The 25440-nt window shown below is 43.1% G+C and overlaps 1 protein-coding gene across 1 annotated transcript in view; it reads right to left on the bottom strand.

The window, feature by feature from the left end:
* Positions 1 to 25440, bottom strand: part of FNDC1 (fibronectin type III domain containing 1) — a 102453-nt gene that overhangs the window by 56307 nt on the left and 20706 nt on the right. The window contains exons 2-5 of the mRNA XM_023205847.2: positions 18453 to 18647; positions 15991 to 16077; positions 15492 to 15560; positions 629 to 835 (exon numbers count right to left, since the gene is read on the bottom strand). Coding sequence (XP_023061615.2) covers positions 629 to 835; positions 15492 to 15560; positions 15991 to 16077; positions 18453 to 18647 — 558 coding nt within the window. The remainder of the gene's footprint in view (positions 1 to 628; positions 836 to 15491; positions 15561 to 15990; positions 16078 to 18452; positions 18648 to 25440) is intronic.

Below are 25440 nucleotides of genomic sequence, written 5' to 3'. Positions count from 1 at the left end.
TTTGGAACCTGGACTGGCTCTACTTGCTCCTCAGCCTGCAGATGACCTATTGTGGGACCTTGTGATTGTGTGAGCTAATACTTAATAAACTCCCCTTTATATATATGTGTGTGTGTGTGTATAGCATATATATATACATACACATGTATATACATATACACACACATACACACACATATAGTCCATTAGTTCTGTCCCTCTAGAGCACCCTGACTAATACAGCCTGACTTGCAGTTTCACTCGGCTACCATGTCTCATCTTAATGGGACCCAAGGCCCAGTGTCCTAGGATTCTAAGACAAAGCTTCAAATAACAAAATGACAAAAACAGCCAAGATGACAAGATTAGATTCAAGTCCAGGAAAATGGCCTGACTTGAGTCTGTGCTGTCGGATCAGGAAGCAACTAACAGGCACTAGGAAGGCAGCCTGGGGCTACCACTAACAAAAGGTTAAAATGATGGCGTCCAGAATGGAGATGGAAGAAACAGTAGAGATTCAAATCATTGCAGCACCTGGCAAGTGGACATTACAACTAAAATACAATGCTCTGTCATGAATGAGCTTCTCAATATTGAAATGATCCCAAAGACCATGGAAACATTGAATACCAATGAATGTGAAACTCACCTAGCTTTTTAATTTCGTGTGTCCGCTCATCTCTTGTCAGTGGAACATAATTCATCTTCCGGCCACTCTCCCCGTAGCCCAGGAGAAAACCCCGTGATCTGCGTGGACTCTTGGCTCCAGACAGGCGTGGTGCCTTCCATGCAACGGACAGCCTGTCATCTGAGGACCGGACACGCACACGCAAGGGCTTGTTGGGCACTTCCTTTTCTTAAAGAGGGCAGGACACACAAGTGGTTAGACGGTAGACCACTTACAGTTTGCCATCATGCACATAAGGTTTCCAGACACTGAGCCTCAACAATTAGCTGCGGAGCATCAAACATACATGTCTTGGTAACTAATTCTACTAAGGACATTTTTCCCCCAACAGTATCCATATTCTATCCACATATTCCGCCCCACGTTTCATACCAAAAGGTCTCAAGAAATTAAAATAAAACATTCCATGTTGTGAGACTGCCCGCCAGAAATCTTGAATGGTTTACAGTGTCCCTTTTTATCTATTTCCTTTTGTCCCCGTTAGGCCCAAATTATATATTCTCTGGCAAGAGCTAAAGGTCAGTATAAAAATATAGCAGAGAGACATTATGTGCTATTTATAACTCTCCTCCAGAAAGCTTTTTCCCTGTAATGCAGAAAAGATGGGCTTTCCTTGACTTTACAATGAATCATTAACTGATTTCTATTTTGGTCCTAATTTTTCTTCCATGTCTAAGTCTTGCTCCTCCAGACAAAGCCTGGTCATGCTACACCATCGCTGCTATCCTCTGTGTCTGCTGTTTCTTTTTTCTTGCTACATTAATCAATTTTGACAAATCCTCTTGCTAAGCCAATCAATCTCAAGAAACGCTCTCACTGTGAACTCACAAAGCGGGGCATTCTGGTGGTCAATACTTAGTGTTTAACATTTTGCTTGTATACCAAGTAAGAGCTGGTATGTTTGGAAACAAGGGTTATGGATCATGTGACTACCACCTTGCCCTCTTTTAGAATATGCCACTAATCACATTGTAAGCCCTCATTTGGGGATCCAGTTAGGCTAAAGAGCATCTCTTTAATTGTGTAAGGCAGTTACTTCCCAAGCATTCTTCCTCCATATATACATTAACCCCATCGCCAATTCTGACTAATTTTATTAGACTGGAAAATTCCCAGCTAGGCTAACATTTCAACACTAAGACATAAAAACAAAATCTAATATCACGATTTAGCATACGCTTCAAGAACACATAAATCAAGAGCCTTTGGAGCTGCTGAAATGGCAGACACCTGGTTCCAACGTCCTGAATCTAACCAAAAGGAATATCCACTTGTAGATTAGCTGGAGTTACCCAGCCAGTCACTGGGCACCCCATTCCTACAGGCTACTAAGAGAACACCATGTCATGTTCAACAAATACTTTCCCTAATAATCAGAGTCATATTTGTTTTAAAGTATTTTTGTTTTCAGTCCAGAAGTATAATCCAGTAAAATGAGCAGATCTACTGAGAACACACACCTGGGTCTTATGTGAGTCAGCTGAAACATGAATCATTGAGAAACATGAATCATTGAGCAGAGACAGCATCCTCTGCCCTGAGCTCTGCTCCAGTCCTGAGACCTTCCCAGCCGTGTGTCTGGGGATGGAAACTGCTCCTGGGGGTTACACTGTCCCTGCTGAGCCTTGGGGAGGATGGCAGGTCTCTGCTCCAAGACAAACCGATTCTGACTCGGCAATCCCTGACACTCAACAGTAATAAGCTGCAATAAAAAATGTTTAAAAGGTCTTTGAAATTTCCTGAGGGGCGGGATCCCTGAGGAGTCAGGAGTGAAGTTCCAAGGACAAGGAGCCTGGTCACAGATGGCACAAGCTCGTTGCCTGCAGTGTCTGCCAGTGGCTCTGTCCTGCACAATGCCAGGTTCACTAAACATGAGCCACACACCCCAACAGCAGGGACAACAGCTTCCTGCTCACTGCACACACTTTCCCCTTCCAGGCTCTGGCTTTGCTGTCCATCCTGGGAGACCAGGCCCACTGAACAGCTTTGGGGACAGGGCCGAGGCTGGCTCTTGCAATCCCCCTATGTTATGAAGTGTTTTGCTCTGCAGCAAGCTCTCACATAGTTCATCTGGTTGTCCTTACAACAGCTCCAAGGTAAGTAGGATAGAGTCATCACCCCCATGAGAAATCTGTGGTTCACAGAGGGGAAGTAGTAGCTGACAGACGGTCACATAGCTGTTTAGGGCCAGGCAGGGACCTGAGTTCCACCATTTTGATTCCCAGTTTCATCCCCTTTCCATGGTGCCCCTTTCATTTAAGCTCCCCCTTACCCCATGGGCCATCCCACCAACCTCCCAACCTCTTCTAATTAATGTGAAGCAAGGGTTTTGAGTCAACAGGCCCCCTTCAGAGTATTAACACACAACTGCCTTGCCCAGTAGGCATTACATATAACAAACAATATTCTCAGCAGGTAGCAAATGGACAAGAGAAGGACTGTCACCAAAGACCACCCGGGAAGAACTGTTCCCTAGACAACGTGGAGCTCTCTGTCTCCGTAATAACCGGAGTGAAGTGAGAATGTCCTCCCTCTAAACACAATTGTCTCTCTTTCAAATCTTTGGGTTTAGAAAAACCAACCCCATTTTTTTCAAGTATTTTGAAAATTTCCTTTCTTTAATACTCTGGGTTATATATACCATCAAACATCTTTTATAGATCATCTGGTAATCCTCTTTTAAACTGATGTGCATATTAAGAAAACTAGCCATATGGTTCAAATTCATTTGCAATTAAACTATTTAGGTGTTTTCTCTGGGCTGTATGTGATAGCCTCACCAAAGCCTTCTGAAATTCTCTAATAAATCTTTGTAAGTCTTTTATCTTGAAAACAGGAAGTCACAACTGCCAAGGGTAACGGAACTCACATCTAACAGCGTTGAGTGTACTTCAGACTTGGCTGGACACATTCCCTCAACTGCTCTTGGTGCAACGTAATCAGGTGAATTGCACACAGAACTGGCTGATAACAGAAGACTTACGGCAACTGATTATATGTCACCCACTTGGCAGGTCCCCAGGGTGAAAAAATTACCATCCAGATTGCAGCAGACCTCAGAAACCAGACAGGATTCAAATATTTCTCCTGATTTGTGCCACCAGCTTTGCAAATTGGCAAATGTTCTCAACTTGTACGAATCAAAATCTCTTTTTTTTTACAAAGAAAAAAAATCTAAAACTCAATATGATGTTTTACCCATTCTATGCTAGTTAAACTTGGTAGCTTCTGAATTGGGCTTGAAGTCACAGGCTCTAAAGTCAAAGTCTGCATCGAATCTATTACAGGCTATGTGGCTTAGACTTCTCTCTGAACTTCAGTTTCTTCTGTAAGATAGTGCCCAGCATTTGGGCTTTGTAATATAATCATGTAAAACGTTCGGTGCCATACCTGACATATGCTGTATTAAGTACACTAGTTGTGTTTGTGGCCCTGACAAAAACGAAATCCCTCGCTTACTAGATTCACTACCTGAGTGGGCAGCCCCCTTCAAAATGGGAGCTGTGAATGTATCACAGAGCTTACTACCATGCCTTGCATACAGGGGCACTAAAAAAAGTGTTTCAAAGAAGCAAATGTGAACAAAAGAGAAGGCTTATTGCCAAGGACCCTTTACATTGAAAATCTTTTCAAATCTGAGGTTGCCCATAGCCAGATGAAGAGTGTTATTCATCATCTTCATCAACATCTAGCAATTATCAGTGACTAAAAATCCCTGTCTTCGTTGGTGTAAAAGAATGCATGACCACAGCTGTCTGGTGGCCGCTTTCTCTTGGCCCAGGTCTTGTCTGGCAGGACATGCTCACTTCCCAGCAGAATGTGAGGTTTCATTCCGTCTACAGGCTTGCAAAGCCGCAATTTATCTGGTTTGTCCCACTGACCAATCTGACACTCCACTGCGCTGACCACCAGCTTCACCAAGATGGTCCTGGTGTTTATCCCCGTGACCTGAAAGAGCAGACCTGCATGCTCACGGGCCTCCAAATACCCACCTCACCCCAGACAGCTGCCCCACCATCCCCAGCACCAGCCTCCAGGATAACTGTGGACACCAATCTGCATTTGGGGGTGGGGGTCAGGAGGTGTCCAGCCATTTAGACCACAGCCATGGTGCTCAAAGTTCAGTGTGCACCAGAAGCACCTGGTCAGGTGAAAACACACCCTGGCCTCCCACCTCCATCAGGACCAGGCCTTCTGCACACTCCTGATGAAGAAGCTTGATAAGGAAGAAATGAGAAGCCTGAGAGGGAGAAGAAAGAAGGGGCAGGGAAAGGGGAGGGAATGTGTGTCCGGGAGCAGTGAAGGTCAGCTGCTGATAGCCGGATGGGGGCAGGACATCAGCTTTGTGGACCACACTCTGCATCTGAACTCCCTGACCCCAGTTCATGCTCAGGCCCAGTGCTGCCTGACGTCTCCAAACTTGATCAGTTCCAACAAACACCTCCCCAGCCTGCATCCATCACAGGCTCATTCTTCCTGTGCAAGTTCTGACACATAATCCTCCTGAAACACCTTTGAATTAATTTACAGTACTCTTCTTCGACATACCCAATATTTGCAACACTTACTGTAAAGTCCCTCTTTAATGCCATATTTTCTCTCCCATAAGCAGCCTCAATATGTGTAACTATGTACTGGTTTTCTGTGATATTTGGTTAGGCCCAGCTAGTTAACAATAAGGAGAAAGGACAATTGGCAGCCATCCTTGAAATCACCCAATCACAGCCCATTTGCCGACCAAAGAAGTGAGGCTCAGAAAGGCTAAGGGAACATCTCAAAACCAGACAGCAGGAAGCTGAAGCCAGAATTGGCACCCCATCTGTCAGATCGGTAGCCCTAGCTCTCTCCATGGCAGCTCTTGTTGAGAAGCTCATGTTGGTTGCAGAGTTGGTGTCACCAGTAGCCATGTGTGGCACGAGCATCACACCTTCTCCAGGGGAAGGTCCTCTTGGTGCCTCCCAAACCCCACTGATGAAGGATGTGGTGGGCAGCACCAGGATGCCCTGGCAAGACGTGCATGTGCCCTACCTACAAAGAAGCTGGCACAGTTCCCAAGGACCAGACTGCTCTTCAGGGGACATCAGCACCATCTGTCCCATCAAGATCTGCTCGTTGCACTATTCCCCTTAAATGTGCAAGTGTCTAGTGCTCTAGGAAAGATCCCTGATGAAGAGTCAAGCATCTGGCCAGCACACTAAGGACAGCAACACCCTGCTTCCTGCAGAGATGCCGGAGGAGCACCCCTCAGCCAACCCCTGCAGTCAGTAAACTCTTACTGCATTTTCAGGGGTTGGAAGAAGAGAAGAGGTCTTAAAAGCAGGGGGGAAAAAAGATGAAAAAGAGAAAAGAAAAAGAGAGAAAGGACCTTGATCTCCCCTAAGCTAATCAATGTCAATTACTAATGTCATGGATCATGGAAACCCAAAGAGCCTTTATTTAAAAAAGCATTTGTGCTAACTTTCAAAACAAACCAGACAACATCACCACCTTGAGTTCGAGATTTCTGCTGCCCACAGCAAGCATCCAGTATTTCAGAGACTCTGGCTTCCTGTCTTCCAGGATTCTGCCTGACATACTGGGTGTCATCAAATCAGGAAGCCTTAGGAAATGCCACTTGATACAGAGTCAAGAAAGGGACGCTGCTGTCACTTGCTGGTGCAAGGCTGCCGGCATCTGTGCCCCCAAGTGTGGTACCCTAAATCCATCAGGACTGTCTCAGGTACAAAGTAAACTCTTTAAGCCATCCTGGGGCCACTCCATTTCAGAGATTTTGTATTGTCTGTTTCACAGAAGAAGGGCTGAATCACTCTATCACTTAATTAAGCTTTCTTCCAACTTCTCACCAAAGTTTATCTAACAGCAGAGAGAATGAACCTCTCCCCAGAAGCCTGGAGCATGGAAATTCATTCCTAATCTTCATTTTTATCTCAAAACTGCATTTACATTTTGTAGATTACTCCATAATATTTTGGTGTTTGTTTAAAAACTAAAAGTAGGCTGGGCATGGAGGCTTACAGCTATAATCCCAGCACTTTGGGAGGCCGAGGCAGGCGGATCACCTGAGGTCAGGAGTTCAGGACCAGCCTGACCAACATGGAGAAACCCTGTCTCTACTGAAAGTACAAAATTAGCTGGCCTTGGTGGCATGCACCTGTAATCCCAGCTACTCAGGAGGCTGAGGCAGGAGAATCGCTTGATGCCAGGAAGCAGAGTTTGTGGTGAGCCAAGATCGCACCACTGCACTCTAGCCCAGGTGAGAAGAGCGAGACTCTGTCTCAAAAAAAAAAAAAAAAATTTAAAAATAACATTTGAATGCCTGGTCATCAAGAAAATTCTCCCTGACCTTATGCCTTCATGGAATCTTGGTTGTGTCACGTTCTCCCACGTTCTGGGGACCCCAGTTTGAGAAGCCCTGAGAATCACTGGTATGGCAGTGGCTTCAGGATATCACCCAAAATGTCAGTCAGTAGCTGACTTTGGTATTGACCCTAGTAGAGTGCTATGAATATCAACAAAAACTACTTTGTGCCGTCAGTTTCACGGTAGAGGTCTGAGGCTGTGCTGTGCTACAGAATGCCAAGTGGCCCTGAGACTGTGGTCATCCCCTGCATTAGTGACAATGCAGAGCTCTACACGGGATGGCCATGAAGCCCTTCCCACGACCACAAGAATTAAGAGGGTCTACAGTTGCTTGCATGGATACGGCCCTCAATTTGTGTAGATCATAAGCCTTTGGAGGGGAAACTTTCCCTTATCCTACCACTGTGTAGGCAAGGCTAGAGTCTCTGTGACCCATTTGTGGCAGTGGCTTATCTCTAGGCCCAGAAGACCAATACCAGTTGCTCTCCTCAGCCATCTCATGATTCTGATGTAGACATCACTGTGCCATCTGCAACAGCAGCTTGGGGTCAGCCCTATCCCGAGTCCGGCTCACTCGCTCCCCATCCCCAGCCCAATCCCCACCAACACAGTGTGGAAGGATCAGTCAGCTTCTCTGGGGGACTAGCTATGAAAGTTTCCTCCATTATTGGCATGAGTATATAGAGACAGTAGAAGCATCTACTCTAGATCCATCTGGTGGTGCTTTAGTTCTCAGCCATTCCCCTACAGGATTCATGAGGGCCACAGAAACCAAAGAAGGCAATAATCCTTTTCCGGTCTTAATGGCTGGATCCCTACAGTATAACACAGAGATGGCCTCATAGCCTATAAGCAAAGAGAAGGAGTGTTAAATATTCTAAGGAAAACTAGACCTCAGTTCAAAGGGTTTTGATTTGTTGGGGATTGTTTGTTTCAGTTTAAAGTTCTTCTGTATTTGTTTCCTTTGGGAATAGAATGGTAAGTAATGCAGTTGTCTTCTGGCAATCAAAGACCTTGTTTTGTTGAACGGCTATTGGTTATTTCAACTTTTAACTGTTCTGCAACACATACACACATTGGCTTCACTTGCAGATGAAAGATCCAATTACAATGTATGAGTAGGTTGATAACTTTAAAGGGAAGTGCTTCCTTTCGGGTCGAATATCTGAATTTGCAGGGATCCCACAAAAGCTGCTTCCCCTCTCAGAGGTATCACAGACCCACACCTGCCCTCTTTTTCTCACAGACATCCGGAGAAAAGCCCAGATATCAATCAGAAAACAGCAACTGAACCCAAGATGCTGGCCTCATCAGAAGTATTAGGTTTTATTAAACTACCGTAGGTTCTTCCAGGACTTGAACGCAAGCGCTTCATGCAGGGCTGCCCAGGCAGGGACCACCCATCTCCCACCTTCCCAGGGCCCCTGCCCCTCACACTCGGAACAACCGCTCATCAGTCTCTGAAATAAGCACACGCCCTGGTGTCCTAAAAAAGCACCTCACCCCCACTGTTTGCGTCCTCACATGAAATGTCTGTGATTTCAGCTCAAAGGTAGGAAAAGGCTGCGTCCAGTCAATCTCTTTTCTGGCCAGCTAGCTCCTTCCTACCTCCCTTCCATGGCATTTCTGTGGGGGGAGGGGGGGTGCAGTGCCAGCAGGGACTCCTGAGGCCTTTGTTTCTCCCCAAGGACATCTAGCTAAATGGAGTCAAACAGTTCCTCACACAAACCTCCATCTCCCACATTTTTATTACCTAAGGAATGGGCTCTACAATTAACAAAGTCTAGCTATATTTTAACATGAGAGGCAGCTTTGAAACGAGCACTCGGATAAAGAGATCCAAGCCCTTAGGATGGAAGGGCTCATTCTGGGGCAGTACTTCCTTGGGAAGGAGTAATGCGCAGGCCACCCCACAGCCCATGGATCTGGCTGTGCAAACACCTCATCTTCATAGACCAGCCAGCCCAAAGAATTCCAGTTTTCCAGTTTACAGATGCACACATCTTTTTTTTTTTTTTCCCCAGGCCCTCAAGTAGCAAAAGGCAAGAAATAGAATCTCTGATTAATGGTAGCACCAATCTGAGTTCAACAAACTGGCTTGCCCAAAACCCCCTGAATCAACGTTGAACTACACACAGATGACCCCAATCTTCTCACAGGTGCCTCTGCAACATCCAAGCCCCAGCTCTTGTCAACACTCTTGTCAATGCCCGCTCCTCTACCAAACACAAGTATGGGGCAGAAGCCACCTCCAAATGCATTTCCACTGAACAAACGTCTCCTGAGCATCCACTGGGCAACTGCCCCAGGCTCTGGAGATAGGAAGATGAGTAAATCAAAGTACCCTGCCCTTGAGGAGCTCACCTTCCAGGCCATGAACCAGAAACTTTTGCCCTGTGAAGTGCGCACTAAATAAAACTAATATTGGCATGAGAAAGCTACTGCGAAAATAATGCCGCAGGCATTATTAATTCCCCATTGGCCAAAGGCTTTGATTGAAATTGTACTGGGAAAGAAGGCAGTCTTTGATTCATAATTAATTCCATGATTTTGAATTGGGGTACATGTTAAACACGAATCTGGTGCACAGCAGCTCCGCTGCCTGGCTGCAGAAATATCTAGTGGAGCTCTTGCTTTGCCTATTGGTTTACTGTGCTGGCACCTTTTGCACCAAGTGTCAATGACACATGTCAGTTTAAATAAGTTGACATGGCCAGCTCCACTGGTTCATTCAGCAGAATTCCGCCATTGTGAACAGAGGGGAGGACACTCAACAAGGGGACCCTTGGAGAGGTGCTTTCCAGCATTTCACTGGCGACGAGTGTTTCTTCTGTGTACCTTTGGTGTGTTCAGGTACATTCTCAAAATGCAGAAATTACAATTTAGCATTTCTTCCTTCACAAATATGACTTTTGAATGCAGTGACCTAAAATATTCAAAGTAGGGTAAAGAAATAAGAAAACAGCCATTTGTTCAGTATGACAAATGGTTTCCTACTACTCACAAAGCTTAGCATCATTCATTAAAAGTGGAATCAGTCCACTCAGCCTCATAGATTCATGACATTTCAAAACTAAAAGGAAACTTGGAACCTTAGAAAGAACTATGGAGCCTAAGAAAGTTCTTAGAAGGAACCTAGAAGCTTCTTGTTGAATCCCATCATTTCATAGCTGAGAAACCTGAGGTGCTTGGAAGACAGGGGTTGCTGATGGCTGAGTGCCAGTCAGGGCCTGAACCTGGAGCCGGAGCCAGGTGTTCAGGGGTGAATAGTGTCGAGATTACGGTTTGGTGGATTAATTATACTCTCGAATCAGCAGACTGGGGAGAGAGCCATCTCAAGACATTAGGTTTAGAGTTTTCAACTTCCACATCAGTCATATTTAAATAAACTGTCAAGATAATATGTCTGAAAATTGGTGCTCATGTTGATGAAATAGTGACAGAAAAGGCCAAAATACAAGTTTGGGGTATACATGTCCCATCATTCTGTAGATATGTCCATGAAAAGAGTGCTAGATAAGAAATATTTACAATGCCAAAATACTTACAATGCCGAACTTTGGTTTTTCCTGTTTTCATAGTTTCATTGTTTCGGTGTCAAATAATTAGTTCAACAGTAGGTATTAGCTTTCTGAGCCAGGCACTGGGAGGGATCCAAAGATGAATCCCGCCCCAGATCTGCCCTCAGGTCTACCATGCTTTCCAAGAAACTGATGTAGATGAAGTCAGCCTTAAAGAGAAGGTGACAACAGCCCTTCTTTGGAGCCAGCAGGAGGGAAGGGAGCAGTGAGGGTTCAGGAGGGAGAAGGTCAGCTGAAACCTTCATCCCACCCAGGGAAGGCGGAAGCAAGTCACCTACTAGAAGTGAAAGGAACTCAGGCCAGGAAATGGGCTGGAGCAAAGTGGTGACATTTTGGACTAGCCACTGTGGCAGAAAGAAAGGAAACTGTGTAAGGACAATCAGGAAGTGGCCAAGCAGCACTGAGGGCCTGGAAGAAGTGAGAAAACCAGCTCTGACAAGCTGCTGTAACTCAGATCAGATCAGCTTTTCATCTGTTTCACAAAGCCCAGTCATCAGCATGGCAGACAGAGAAAGCTGGGGGTCCTGGTGGAGCGACGGGCACAGGCAGCACTCCAGCAGTGAGGCCGCTGAAATGACGGGGGCAGACCTGCATGTGGAGTGTGGTTGGAATGATGGGACCTGGATAAAGTAAAGAAGAAACGAGACAGTGGCAGCTTCTGGACCCCGCAGCTGGAAGGGTCTACAGGTCCAAAGTCTACTACAGTCTGAAATGAAGCTTCTGACGCGAGGGCATTGAGGAAGTGAGATGATGGTGATCAGATGGGGATTCCAGGAGTCTAGATTTTGGAAGGGATCAACTCCATCAGTAACTTTAACTCCATGAGGGGAGCTGGCAGTTAGAGCCAGGAGGTGAGAATATCAAATGGGTCATTGTCATGGATGCCTGGCATAGAGACCCACTATGCGCCAAGTGCCTGAAGGTAATGGATTTAGGGAGCAACCCGGAAGTCAGTGGGTGACCAAGATAAGGAAGGGAATGGCTGGTCCGCAGGTGAGTGTCACGCAGCATCAACTGGAAATGGCCAAGGAGTAATTGTGGACTCTATGTTGAACTTGAGTCCAACCTACCGTTTGTCCAAAAAAATGAGCAAGCATCGTGAATTATATAATGTAAAGAAAAATGAGGCAGAAATTAGACTTTTATTTCAGTCCTAGGCCTAGTGTAGGCTCCAAAACTTGAGAAAAGCACAGAGAGCTCTATTTTTAGAAAAACCTTAAAAATGATTAAATAGATATGATCATATTCAGAACTAAACTTAACCAGAACCTAACACTGTTTTCCAGATGAAGAGTTTGACAAAAGCTGACTAACTAGCTGGGCTGAGGCCCTAGGCTGGCGGGTAGCAGAGTGGACACGTGTCTGTGTCCCTGTCCTGCCCCCCAGCACCTGGCTCTGCACTGCCAGGTTACTCAGATCCAGTTACAGAAAAAAGCCAAAACAACTTGCAGAAAAGAAGTCTGCAGAAAAGCTACATAATAGTATTCCAATAAATGAATGGACTTGTGACATCTCTTCCCTGGGGACAGAACAAGAGGATACAGGTTTCCATCCCAGCAAGAGGGATTCTGCATTAAGTACAAAGAAAGCTTTCCGGCTGGGAGAAGTGAGATGAGCAACACAAGAGGAGCCAAAACTGCTGCCCTCGCACCACATTCTCGCTTGGTCCTGTCATTTCCTGAGTCCCGAGAGGTTTCATATTTGGACGACTGACTAGTCTGGGAATTGCTTAAGTCTTGTCCAATGTCCAGGACTCTCTGGTATGATACTCCTCCTCCTCCCTACATGGCTTCACCCTCACAGTCCCTCACGATCTCAACTTGGTGCCGCCGTCTTATCAGGGTCTCCTAGGTTCCCAAACCCTCACTCCCATCTGCTTATTCTCTATTACAGTACTGTTGATTTTTAAAATAATTTATGATTGTGTTACAGGTTTCATTGTGCCCCCTCTGCCAAATTCATATGATGGAAGTCCTAACCCCAGTATCTCAGATGTGACCACATTCAGAAATAGGGTCTTCAAAGAAGTGAGTTAAAATGAGGCCATTAGGCTGGGGCCTTAATCCAATTTGACTGGTGACCTTATCAAAGGAAATGTGGACACACAGATACCAAGGATGCATGTTTACAAAGAAAAGGCCATTCAAGGACACAGCAAAAAGGTGACCATCTACAAGCCAAGGATAGAGGCCTCAGGAGAAATCAAACCTGCCAACATCAGGACCTTGGACTTCTAGACCCAATCATCAAGAGAAATAAATTTGTGTTGTTTAAGCCACCCAGTCTGTGGCATTTTGTTATGGCAGCCCCAGCAAATTAATAGATTATATGCATCATTTTGTGCATATTTGTTTGTTATCTTCCTTTCTTATTAGAATATAAGTTGCATTGAGGTGATCCCTTGTCTAGCTTGTACCTCTAGCACCTAGACCTCCACCTGTAATAAGTGAATTAAATAATTAAAGTCCTATTTTTAGGTAAAGACAATTCAGTTGAGATAGCTGTAAGCCTGCAAAAGGAGATCTTCTGGAATCAGAACTGCAGCCATTGTTTCTGGCAGCTTAAAAGAATAGCCATTCCTGCCCTGGTGCAGTGGCTCACGCCTGTAATCCCAGCACTATGGGAGGCTGAGGCAGGCGGATCACGGGGTCGGGAGACGGAGACCATCCTGGCTAACATGGTGAAATCCCGTCTCTACTAAAAAAAATACAAAAAATTAGCCGGGCGTGGTGGTGAGCGCCTGTAGTCCCAGCTACTCGGGAGGCTGAGGCAGGAGAATGGCGTGAACCCGGGAGGCGGAGCTTGCAGTGAGCCCAGATCACGCCACTGCACTCCAGCCTGGGTGACAGAGAGAGATTCTGTCTCAAAAAAAAAAAAAAAAGAATGGCTATTCCTCTGGTTTCTGAGAAAACACAGGAAGGACGTGTGAGACCCTATCAGTCAAAGCACTAAAGTGAATCCCTTTGGACCTTACACTAGGTGCCCATGCTAATGTCTGCATTTTTGAAGACAAATTCCTCTTTGAATGAAGACAGGGAATTCTGAATGCTTCTTTTGTTTGACAAGATTATCATATATTTAACAATTTCTTGGAATAACAGCAGATCATATTTTCCAAGCCTCATCAAAAGGTATAGATACATGGTGATCACTTACTGATAATTTCACATAAATTATTATTTTTATTAACAATGAAATGTAATTTATGAAGTACTTTAACCTAGTCTGTGCATTCTGGATATTCCTGGCTTTTTTTTTTTTTTAAGTTTTGCTTTGTATTATATGCTTCAAGTGGTTTGAGCCAGCAATTTCTTCTGGTATCTTTTTTAATCACCATGTATGACAAATTAAACATCATGTATTATAGCAGAGTGGCTGGCAACCAGGGCCTACAAAGCCTCCTGCAGACAGAAGTTAAATAATCTCACAATACATAAAACCAGTCATGAGCTGGAACACGGCTGTCTGATCCCTGGTCCCCAGGGTTTCTGCTTGCTTACTCAGAAAGGTCACACACACTATTAAAGAGGGCATAAGAAATTAATTACTTCTGAAAAACCAAGAAAATCACTTGTTCTAAAGCTACTGTCACTCAAAAAACTTTATCAGGAAGGATGTAAAAATAAAACACTTATTTAAAACATAAAATATAAGATACAAATGCAAGGCACAAACATCCAACAGTAAAAGGTTCATATGTGTCTGTTTACGTATGTGTCTCCAGAGGTAAACAACCTCTGAAAATAAACACCTTTTCTTCCTTTGCACACTTGCTAGATGTACTAACTTGTTGACCATTTTACTGTCAGTATTTCCATGGTTTGATTCCTGAGCTCCTGTTCTTCTTTCTGCTAATCCTCAACCACTCATGAGCTCTGTATTTCAACTTCTGCCCTATAGCATGACTCCTAAGTCCATGCTCTTACTTGCCTCTTCCAACTTCCATTCTGTCTTCTCAAATCACCTACAAGCCATTTCCACTGCAACACCTCATAGTCATTCAAACAAGAACACTTAGCCTCTCCCCAAAAGCCAGTTTTCCTTTCTGATTGTTTTGTTCTTCCACTCTCTTTTCATATAGCATGCACTGTGAAGACCACCTACACCATCAAATCTGGTCTGAAAAGCAGATAAGTATCATTGGTTTCATCATACTCACCTTCCTGTCAACAATAATGCCAGATTGATATATTTAAACACAGGGCACATGAAAATAAAACATAGCTCCTCACCACAGTGCCTTTGAGATATTACCCAACCACATTCTGAAATAGCTGCATTCATTTTACATTATTTTTTCACCATCAATTAAATATATTCAAGAAACACACAAGAAATGTCAACACTTTTCTCAGTAAGTAAAACAATATGACCAGACATGAACATCCAAATGAGAAAACAAACAGATACACAAATATGGAGCAGAGATGGAAGGTAGGTCATCTAACATATCACAAAATATCCCAAGGTTATAAGAAAAAAGCAAGACTTGAAGCAACATATTAGCCCATAAAAGCCACTATATTGGGGGTACCCCATTCATTGATTCACAGGTAGAAGAGCTATAAATATCCTAATCTGGTCAGTACTGCCATCTCAACCACCATATTTGCCTGCGAAGAGGGCAACAATATCCCCAGATGTAGACACAGACACTTCCCCACACGAGAACATGAAAGAACGGTGAACAGTAAGCAACACTGGTTACAGTCTAGTTCATCGGGTGCACAACAGATTGACCAAGACTGTGTGGCGTGTGTGTTAGTTTAGCGATGGGAACTCAGTGAAGGTTTGTGAGCACATGTGTGTGACGGAAGCACAACTCTCTTGCGAGACGTTGCTTCAGTGAAAACATGAATCTGACATGAAGGAGCAAGTAGTACCTGTGACGGTTTCATTAAATGATCCTGGACCCTTAATGGGAAAACCATCAATCTCGATCCATTCACCTCCTAAATTAAGGAAATGCAACTTGATAGTTAGAAACGAGGACTGTTGGATTTTCCACATTACAGTGCATCCATAATGTATAACTAAATGATCTTTTCGACAATCTTCAAAAGGATCTGCTCAGCCCATATTAGTGACTCGACACCTCAGCTTTACGGACAATACATTTTTTGGTCTTTTACATACGGTTTGCTCTAGCGAGTATTCAAAACATCTGGATGAAATGCTAATAACCTACATTAAAACTCTTTTAAAAGAAAGGATAAGTGTCTTCCACTTTTCAATCTGTCAGCTTGCTAGACAAGTCTAAAAAGTTCTTGTTCAAAAATTATTTAATAATTCTAAATTTATATTTACTGGAAGAAGCAAGAAGGGATGTCGCTCCCAATCTAAGTAACAACACTACAGCCTCTGATTCTAGATAGGACTTACCAGGTGGGCTTTCAGCTCTGTAAACAGGACGGCTCACTCCACTGTGGTTTTCTGCAGTAAGCAGCACAAAGTACACTACCCCCGGCTCTGAAACATACGGTTCATATCAAGCCACCGATTCAGATCTCCAAGAATGACACAGTTTCACTCACTAACCATGAATAACCATCTTCCTTATACCAGTTATAACCAGATACAAAAATCCAAATTTAGTGACAAGCATAATGATAGCTGTCTCTTTTTTTAAATTAAAATCACTAACATTCTTCTCATGCAACTGAAAAACACATGACCCAAATAACATAAACTTTATTTCATACAAGGTACATGACATGTGTAATAAACCTGGATTCATAAAGAGTCAACAAAAAGAGCTTTTGAGGGTTTTAATGTGAAATCCATGTAGGAAACAGGAACTCCTTGTCCACTAAATAGGTGTTTGAACATACACTGTCAGTCACTACTAATAATTTTTCCCCGTTAGGGGCTCCAAATGAAAATCTCCAGTAAATAATAAGAAATGTCAATGTAACTCATCAAATGTAGCACATGGCAAATCTTCACTGCAATACATAAAGCTTCATTAAATTTTCTCCTTTTCACAATAAAATGTTCCCCTTACTATGTCTGCATGTTGTTTTTGACCATTCCAACAAAAAGCTAGAAAAATATATATTTCCTGGAGTCTTGGAAATGCTTATCTTGACATAACTGGGCTTCACCTTTTGACTTTCATCTAGGGGTCAAGGCCAAATAGCAAAGGTCTCTTAGGCTGAGCTCCTAAAGTTGATGGGATGGGAGAGGAAATGAAGACCCGTGTTACAGGGGAGGGCACCCTGAACGTGTAGATCTGCAAAGTAAAACCCTAGTAAGTGCTAGGTTTCCCGAAAACGAATCATTCTCTTGTGACAGGTAAGTGGGGTGCCAATTCCTTGAAGAGATGAAAGTCTGTGGGTATTTCAGGGTATGAGAGCTGGAGAGGTGAGGGTTAGTTCTGTCAAAGGTCATAATGACAATGACATTTCTCAAAGTAGGGAGCATTACTATAACAAAACTTCACTCAGTCCTCAAGCCAGAGGCCCATGAACAGAAGCCTGGCTGATGCCCCCTGATCAAGACTGGTGTGACTTCTGTCTCACTGTGGCAGGGCCTGGTGGCGTTCAGGGTTTGGCATGACCTACCAGGCTAATTGGGAAATGCCCTGGGGTCAGGCAGAATGCAAAATCATGCTTCCCCAGACACTTTCTCTCTTTACTTGGAGAGAAATTTCTTTGAAATACAAACTCTGAGCTTGTTTGTATTTCAAAGAAATTTAATCCACATGTGTTTGATACCCGTAGAGTTAACTCATCAGAAAGTTGTCTGGGAGATACTATTTGTTTTTTAGTGAGCTCCGTGACTCTCTTTTCACATGTTTTTCTTCTCTGTAGCCATCATGACAACCCGAGGTGTGAGCAAGCAGATATGATCGCTCATGCCTTTGATCTGATAGAATCTCCATTTAACCTCACAGCTGGCCTTGGGGAGCCAAGGTGATGTGGAAGAGATTAAGGGAAATGGACATCTAGCTGAAGCCATGAGGAAGGGAGTCTGTCTTCCTTCATCTCCCTTTTATACACTTTCTGCTCTGTTACCCAGGAAGCATGATGTCAAATGCAGGAGGTGGAGAAGGAGTAAGTGTGGTCAGCTGTGGTCAGGGGACAAAAGCTGAGGAGTCCATGATCCACTAAAGGATCAAAGTGCTAAGGTGGCACAAGAGGAGACCTGTTTCCTAAATGCTGACTTCTGTTCCTTCCTTATGATCCATCTTAACATTGGGCCATGACATGGTGCAAGAATCAATGGGGCTTTAGGTTACTGGAATCAAAAAGTAGAAGACGGAGGATTCAGAGGCAGCTCGAAGCCTAAGCCCAAAACCAACTACTTCTGCACTTATAAGACAAAATATATTGAGGCTAGATCTCAAATATTCCAAACCTCCAGAATCAAGTTAAAAATCAAATTTAAATAGGGCAAAGTGTTATACCTTTAACCAGACGTGGCTAGGCATAACGTATTCCATGTCTACAGGGACATATGACTTGCCCAGTCTCTGATTATAAAATGGCATATAAGTTCGAAGTCTCCAGATCAGCCCACTCCATTGTCTAGCAGTTAAGTTTCTACAAAGTAAAAAAAGGATCAATCTACTTTCTGAAAGCACATTCAGAAACTAAAAATCATCTGCCTGCATCAGTTTGGAGATGGGAATACTTGAGTTCACATGCACGGATGGGGAAGTCCAGGTGCCCAATCCCGGTTGTCAAACAGCAGCCCCCTCAGAACTCAGCTCTCCATTCCCAAAGAACCGCAAGGGACTTTGAGCCCAGCCATGGGTTGTCTCACCGTCATCCTAAGAATGCAACTGAGAATGTTGGTGCACAGTTAATTCTGACTGGGAACAAGATCAGAGTGTCACTTACCCACATCCTCAATAAGGAAGGAGTATGTCTCCGCATTCACCTTGATGTATTTAAGACTTTTCAGTGACTTCCCATAGGCAATGTTGTAATGCTCCACAGGTCTACTGGTAGCATCTTTGGGTGGGTCCCACGTGACTTTCAGGCCCATTTTAGTGGACAGCAGTTTCACGTGCCTTGGCTTCAGTGGGTGGTCAACTATGTAAACAGCGCAACTATCAACTCATGGCAATAACAGATTGGGAAAATGAATTTTTTAATCCTCTTTGATATTGTCAGGAAAACAGTAAATGATGTTTAATCAGTATGATCTGAAAGACTTTAAGTACAGTCATTACAGTATGACAACAAAACACATATACCAAACCCACAGGCCTTTGTGTATTTTGGATAACTGTGGGTGGTAAATTTAAACCAAAGGGGAAACAAATCAAAATAAACTCTAGGCATTGGCTGGCTTGATTACACTGTCTTGCTAGTGACAGAATAACAAATTAGTAATTTGCCATATTCTCCAGTAGCATTTATATAGTAAATAAGTTATTAGTATGTTGTGTGATACAGTTGGACAATCTTTAAACACCTCTGAGAGAACAGTATAAAACTGTCCTGATTAAGAAAAATATCCATTGTATTCTAAGTGAGATAACAGAAGCATTTATTTCCACAAAGAAAACAAACCAAGATCATCAACAGCTTAAAGGGGTGGTAAAACTCTGGTTCTATCAGCATATATCTAATTTAAATGCTTCCATATTTTTTTCCAGAAGAAAACAAGTTAGTACAAAGTATGATCACTTTTTTAACTTGACTTATGAGGTTCCAAAGAAATTCACTTCATTTTCAAAATTACTAAAATGAAACATAACGTTTTGTCAAATAAAATCTCTCGACTCACTATGTAACCCATGTTGTAATGCAACATAATATAAATGTATGTGAAATATTCAAGCAACAGTCAAACACAGTCAAACAAATCTAGGGCAAACCTGGAACTGAAACTGACTATTGAGTCATGCTTCAGGAAAGAAAAAAGTAACCTAAAAACAAAACCAACAACCTTTAAGCTTAGTAACATTAAGAAAAATGCATTTGGAGTCTCAGGGAAGAAGAAAAGGAAAGGAGCATGTTTCATGATGACACATATGTGAATTAGTATGTGATTTTAATATTGGATGAAAATTCTGAACAGAATAAACATAGATAATTCTAACACACATCACTCCCCGCAAAATTGCCCATTGCCTCTGGAGTAAAATGATTAGCAAGGTAAAGAACTCCTTAGAGAAATTCAAGGGACGAAAGAAGACTATGAATTTGAGGATTTTGAAGCATTAGAGAAAGAATGTCTATTCTGGAGACAATAGCATGATGTTAGGTATGGACACAGATAAAAAATCTACAAAGCATTCCCTGCCAACTCCAGAGCTGAGGTTTCTGTAAACCTGTGAGGGAGAAATCACAGGTAAGTAGCCTCATGCTCTCTGGGAAATTATGAGTTGGAAAGACTATGAAGACACGAATCAATTTCTGGGTGTTTAAAATTAGCAATAGTGGTTACTCTTCTCTAATTTTCATTTACCTTTCCTTACCTACAAGCAACTTCAGCAGGAATCATTCCCAGGAATCCAACATTTCATACTAAAAGGTGTGTAGAAGCAAAACAAGATATCCGATAACTACAAACGGAAGCTCATGGTCGAGCGTTTCTCCCAAGGAAGAAAATTAATGAATGAATATACATATAGCACTTTGCTTTACAGTTCAATTCCAATCTCCCTCAAGAAAAGTGAGATCTTGAATAGACATTCTAAAATGTGAGAACTGTGAAACCCAAATACTGTCACATTTTCTACCAGCACCAGTGATTCAATCAGTACACAGCTACCTAGGCCAGAACATTACTTACTTTTAATACCGACACATGAAAAGAGCAACTTATATACATGTTCATTGTTCTTCCCTGCGATACCTTGCATTTATCCTTGGACAAAGCATAGAGTAATTTCTGTGCTGAGTCACACAGCTACACCAGGGACGGAGCCAACTATACACATGGCTTTGCCCAACTCCAAAGCCCAGCTCTGCCAGAAGCTCATGCTCCCTCAGAATTGGTCTCTTATTATCAATGGTCGATGCCCATATCCACTGAAACATACTATCCTAAAACAAACTGTAAGACCTCCAGAGCCGTTTACCACTCCCACCACCCTCCACCCCACCTTCCCCCACCATCTTCCTCTCTTGGGAGCACTCTTCCTCCCCACCCACCACAATCACTTCACCTTGTGCTGTGTGTCCTCATCGACCCCTCTCTTCTGGAAGGAATGGAATAAGTGAGTGATGTTCTCTCTCAGGGACATTTGCATTCTTATGACAAAGCTTTAAACCAGAGGAGTGACTTTCTAATCGTGACAATTTAAGCCTTAGAGAGTTACCTAATGAAGGTTGTTTTTTTAACATAAAGGCCTTTTGGGGACCCTGAAACCAAATCTTACAGGCAACCTTATCGTCAATCTCCTTATAAGATCAATTCTGAACTTAAGGTTCTCAAAATGCCTTAGGCCAAATATCATGACCTCTTCCTCCCACCCACCGCACCACACTGTACCAACTGGGTCAGTTAAAGAAAACACGACCTGATGAGATATTTTCATTTCCTGGATTCCCATGGACTTTGATATTAAAACTGATGTCATTTTTGGTGCTTCATGCCTAACTCGTCCATGCCTAACTCAGAGAGAACTGGACAAAAAGACAAACAGGAGGCCCAGATAAAAAGCAATCCCGCCCATCATTCCAGCCCTGCCTCTCACCCCCAGTGCCTCAGCTCTGAGAGAAGTCATCAAACCAGCATCTAAGGAACAATCATTCTGGCAAGCGCAAATTGATGGGCATGAGCTTAGATTACTTGACAGAAAACTTATCCTTGGGGTTAGAAGTATGACAATTTGTTCTGTTCCTGATTATCGTCTTGAAGGTCTCATGAGTGCAATCCTTCAATGTGAAATAAAGCTATAAGGAGTGTGAATGTAGCTTCGGGCTCTGTTGGTCGCATTCTGAGTTCTGTGTTGTGGAATCAGCACTCTGATAGCATAAAGATGAAATATGACAGAGTAAGTCCTTATTTATTTTTAAGTATTCTTAGAAACTTGAAGCAGACCATCCTCTCTGCTAGACAAATGAATCATAGAATCTTTGTAATCATTTACAGTATTCTCATCTAATGAAGATGATACTGGATACATTCTTTAAAGCTATCTATCCCATGCACTGGGTCTCTAAAGAAAAAGGACAAACCCAAACATCAATTCAACAGGAATCATATAGTCCAACAGAGGGAACATTGGGAGGTAACTTCACAGTCCATGCATGACAGGTAGGGCCATGACAAGATGTTTTTTCATATTCACAGGATGCAAAATGAGGAAATGAGCTTAAGTTGCAGCCTAAGGGATTTGGGTTAAATAAAAAGAATTTCCTGTCTGTGTCCTTCCTCATTCAAGACTGTCTTTGAGTGGAGACAGATGGTAAGGTGCTCCAGACAGAAGAAGAAAGCCAGTAAGAGCCTGCTATGACTCCAAAGATTTCATAACACAGCAAAATCACTTCCACAGTTCATACCAGTAAACTTTATTCAGGCTCAAGAATATTTTGCTGGGGACTGAGTGACAAAATAATATTTTGGTTGTCTTTCAGATACCCAGCAATTGCCAGGCTAGACACTTCTGCGCCGTGGCTCCCATGGAGAATATGACCTTTATTGGTTTGCTGGAGAATGAAAAATAAGAGCACAATCAGCATCTAAATTTCCTACTTTGGAAATCTAGCACCAACCCTGGGACTTATCCAAAAGCACCCAATGAGGCCAGTTTTGTTCAAGGGTCAAAGTATGGCTCCATGACTGCTCTTAGATAGACAGAGTCCAAGATTCCAATGGCTCTGCAATGTCTGTCCTTGAAGGGTCTTCAGCTTGCACAGGCAGGCCTCCAGAGATTCCCTGGGGCTGCTGATATGCTGAGTCCAGAACTAAGCCGGAGTCCAAAGGTAGGTCCCTGGCCAAGCTGACCAACACCTGCAGGGTCTGTTAATCATAGCGGATGGAGCACCACACCCCACCTGCCCCTTCCTCACCTTCTCACTCAGTGCTGCTCACACGCTTGGTGCTCACTTAAATGGTTTATGGTTGAAGGAAAAGATGTAAGACCAGCAAGATCAATCCAGGGGTCTCCAAGAATCTTGCCTGTAAGTCATGAAGACCATGAAATGCCTACAAGGACCATGAACCTCCAGCAAGTGACATCTATGGAGAGTATATGCTCCATCTGAAGGCACAATTCAGTTAGGTTCCTGCTGACAAAAAGAAATTCAGACAAAAAGTGTCCAGGCTCCACATTGTCAGACATTCTGAGATTTTTTTCTGAGAAGCTAAAAGCCCTGATTTTTGTGTGAAAACTCCCAATTGTATATTAATTGGTGATTAACTCCATTAAAAAAAAAGCACTATGTAGGGCACACACACACACACACACACACAAGCTGGCCGGACTCAGTCCACTGGCGGCCGGCCAGTCAGTGACCTCTACCTTGACCCTAGAAGAAATCCTTTAGTTGTTGACCCAGACAAACTCCTCGTGTCCAATTTGAAATCGGAGACTCTGTGGATTTGGGTCCATGGGGAAAATCTATGAATCAAAATGAAAGCTAAAGTCTGGAGAGGAACTGTAGCAAACGCAGACCCTGAAGGCATCAGGTACAGATCTGTCCAAGGAATCACATCACATTGCCAGACCTCCCCTCCCTCCCTCGAGAGACCGGAAGGCTCTGAAAAAGCTGTCCTGGGTTCCAAGAAGTAGGGAGACACATCCCAGGAAGCCTTTGGGGAGAGGACTGTGGGATGCTACACAGGCTTCAACTGCCAGCAAAACTGTTGACTTCTGCATGTCTATTTCTGGCCTAAACATTCCAGACCAATATTCCCCTACTGTCTATATGGTCTAATATGAGTTTCAAACTGAACACATTCAGAATGAAATTCAATATCCAATTATTCAAAATCTTGGTTCAGACAACACCACCTGTTCAAGCACCTGAATCAGATGTTCAGCGTCATGCTTCAGTGTCCAGGCATATCCATGGTGGACGAAAATAAATATGCTTCCTCTCAAGGGAACTCTGTCAAGCACTATTTCTCAGAATAAAGAGAAGGAAGGTTCAGAATCAGTGAAAAAAGTGAATCAATGGTAAAAAATAATGCCATAATGACACAATTCGTAGAGAAATCATGCTGAGAAAACTGTGATTTGAAATAGTAACTGAATCTTTCTGGATTAAAAGTGTTGCTTTTGGTCTTGGTTTTGTTTCAATTTTTTAATGACATGTAGTTACTTCATTAAGTTCTCAAGGTAGGTAAAAGGAAAAAGAGGAATGGATGGTAGATTTCAGAGGTGGGGGCAGGGGTGGTTATAAGAGCATGACATGGCTGGGCGTGGTGGCTCACGTAGGTCATCCCAGCACTTTGGGAGGCTGCAGCAGGGGGATCACCTGAGCCGAGGAGTTTGAGACCAGTCTGAGCAACATGGTGAAACCTCGTTTCCATACATTAAAAAAATACAAAAAAATTAGCTGGACATGGGGTCATGCACCTATAGTCCCAGTTACATGGGAGGCTGAGGTGGGAGTATTGCTTGAGCCTGGGAGGACAGGATGCAGTGAGCTATGATTTATCATTGTACCACCATACCCCGGCCTGGGTGACAGAGTGAGACCCTGTCAAAAAAAAAAAAGCATGACTAATCCAGGGAGAAACAAAGAATAAACCCATCTTCTATCAGTCACAATTCCTCTGAATATGCTCCATTTTAACTTTTAAACTCACTGATTTTAGCCAAATGTGCTACAGCACTAAAAGTGTTGGCTCAGAGTCAGCATTCAATAAATAATAGGGGGATAAATGAATACTTTAAGTTTGATTTACAGTCTACCATTTAGAAACAAAACAGCAACTGATAAACATGCTTACATTTTTAAATTCTGTGATTGCACTGAAACAGAGCTTACCACTCACATTATCAGTGTAGAAAACGAAGTTAAAATACACAGCTGAGGTTGAAAAATATCCACTAATAAAATGTTGAATAGGTAAAACCAAATATTTTCTGAGACAATTAGTGATGGCGCAGTTGCAAGAAAAACAAATGTTATTTCTCCTTTGATTTTTCTACCAATTATTACCTGGAGAAAATTATTCAAGTAACCAAAAATCCATTTGATTTTATTTGAAAATCAAGTCCTTAAAAAATAGATTTGCATTCTCTTTGGATCTCAAAACTCCTGGTCCCACTGTACTTAGACAATTCATTGATTCCTAGGACCCATCTCTTATAGTGATGTGGTTTGGCTCTGTGTCCCCACCCAAATCTCATGTCGAATTGCAATCCTGAGTGTTGGAGGTGGGGGGGTGATGAGATCATGGAGTGGTTTCTAATGGTTTAGCACCATCCCCCTAGTGCTGTCCCATGATAGTCTCACAATATCTGGTTATTTGAAAGTGTGTGGCACCTCCCCCTTCGCTCTCTCTCCCCCTTGCTCCACCATCGTAAAGATGTGCTTGCTTCCCCTTCACTTTCCACCAATATTGTAAGTTTCCTGAGGCCTACCAGCCTTGCTTCCTGTACAGCCTGCAGAACCGTGAGTCAATTAAATCTTTTTTTTCTTCATAAATTCCCCAGTCTCAGGTAGTTTTTCATAGCAGCGTGAGAATGAAATGATACAAATACCAAATGGAATACATTTGGCCAAGAAATAAAAGGGCCTATATATTTCTCGTGTGCTGATCAATAACAAATTACATTTCAGTTTCATTTCCCCAGGCTAAATGTATGAAGCACCCATTCCTGAACTTGAAGCATGGGGCACAAAAGTGCTCATGATGAACATTTGAGTTCAAAACAAAATTGAACAAACAGATAAAAGAGTCAGAAAGCAAATT

The sequence above is a fragment of the Piliocolobus tephrosceles genome, chromosome 5 (genome assembly GCF_002776525.5).
Source record: "Piliocolobus tephrosceles isolate RC106 chromosome 5, ASM277652v3, whole genome shotgun sequence".
Lineage (NCBI taxonomy): Eukaryota > Metazoa > Chordata > Mammalia > Primates > Cercopithecidae > Piliocolobus > Piliocolobus tephrosceles.
The sequence above is the reverse complement of the archived record's forward strand: the minus strand, read 5'-3'. Positions and strand labels throughout refer to the sequence as shown.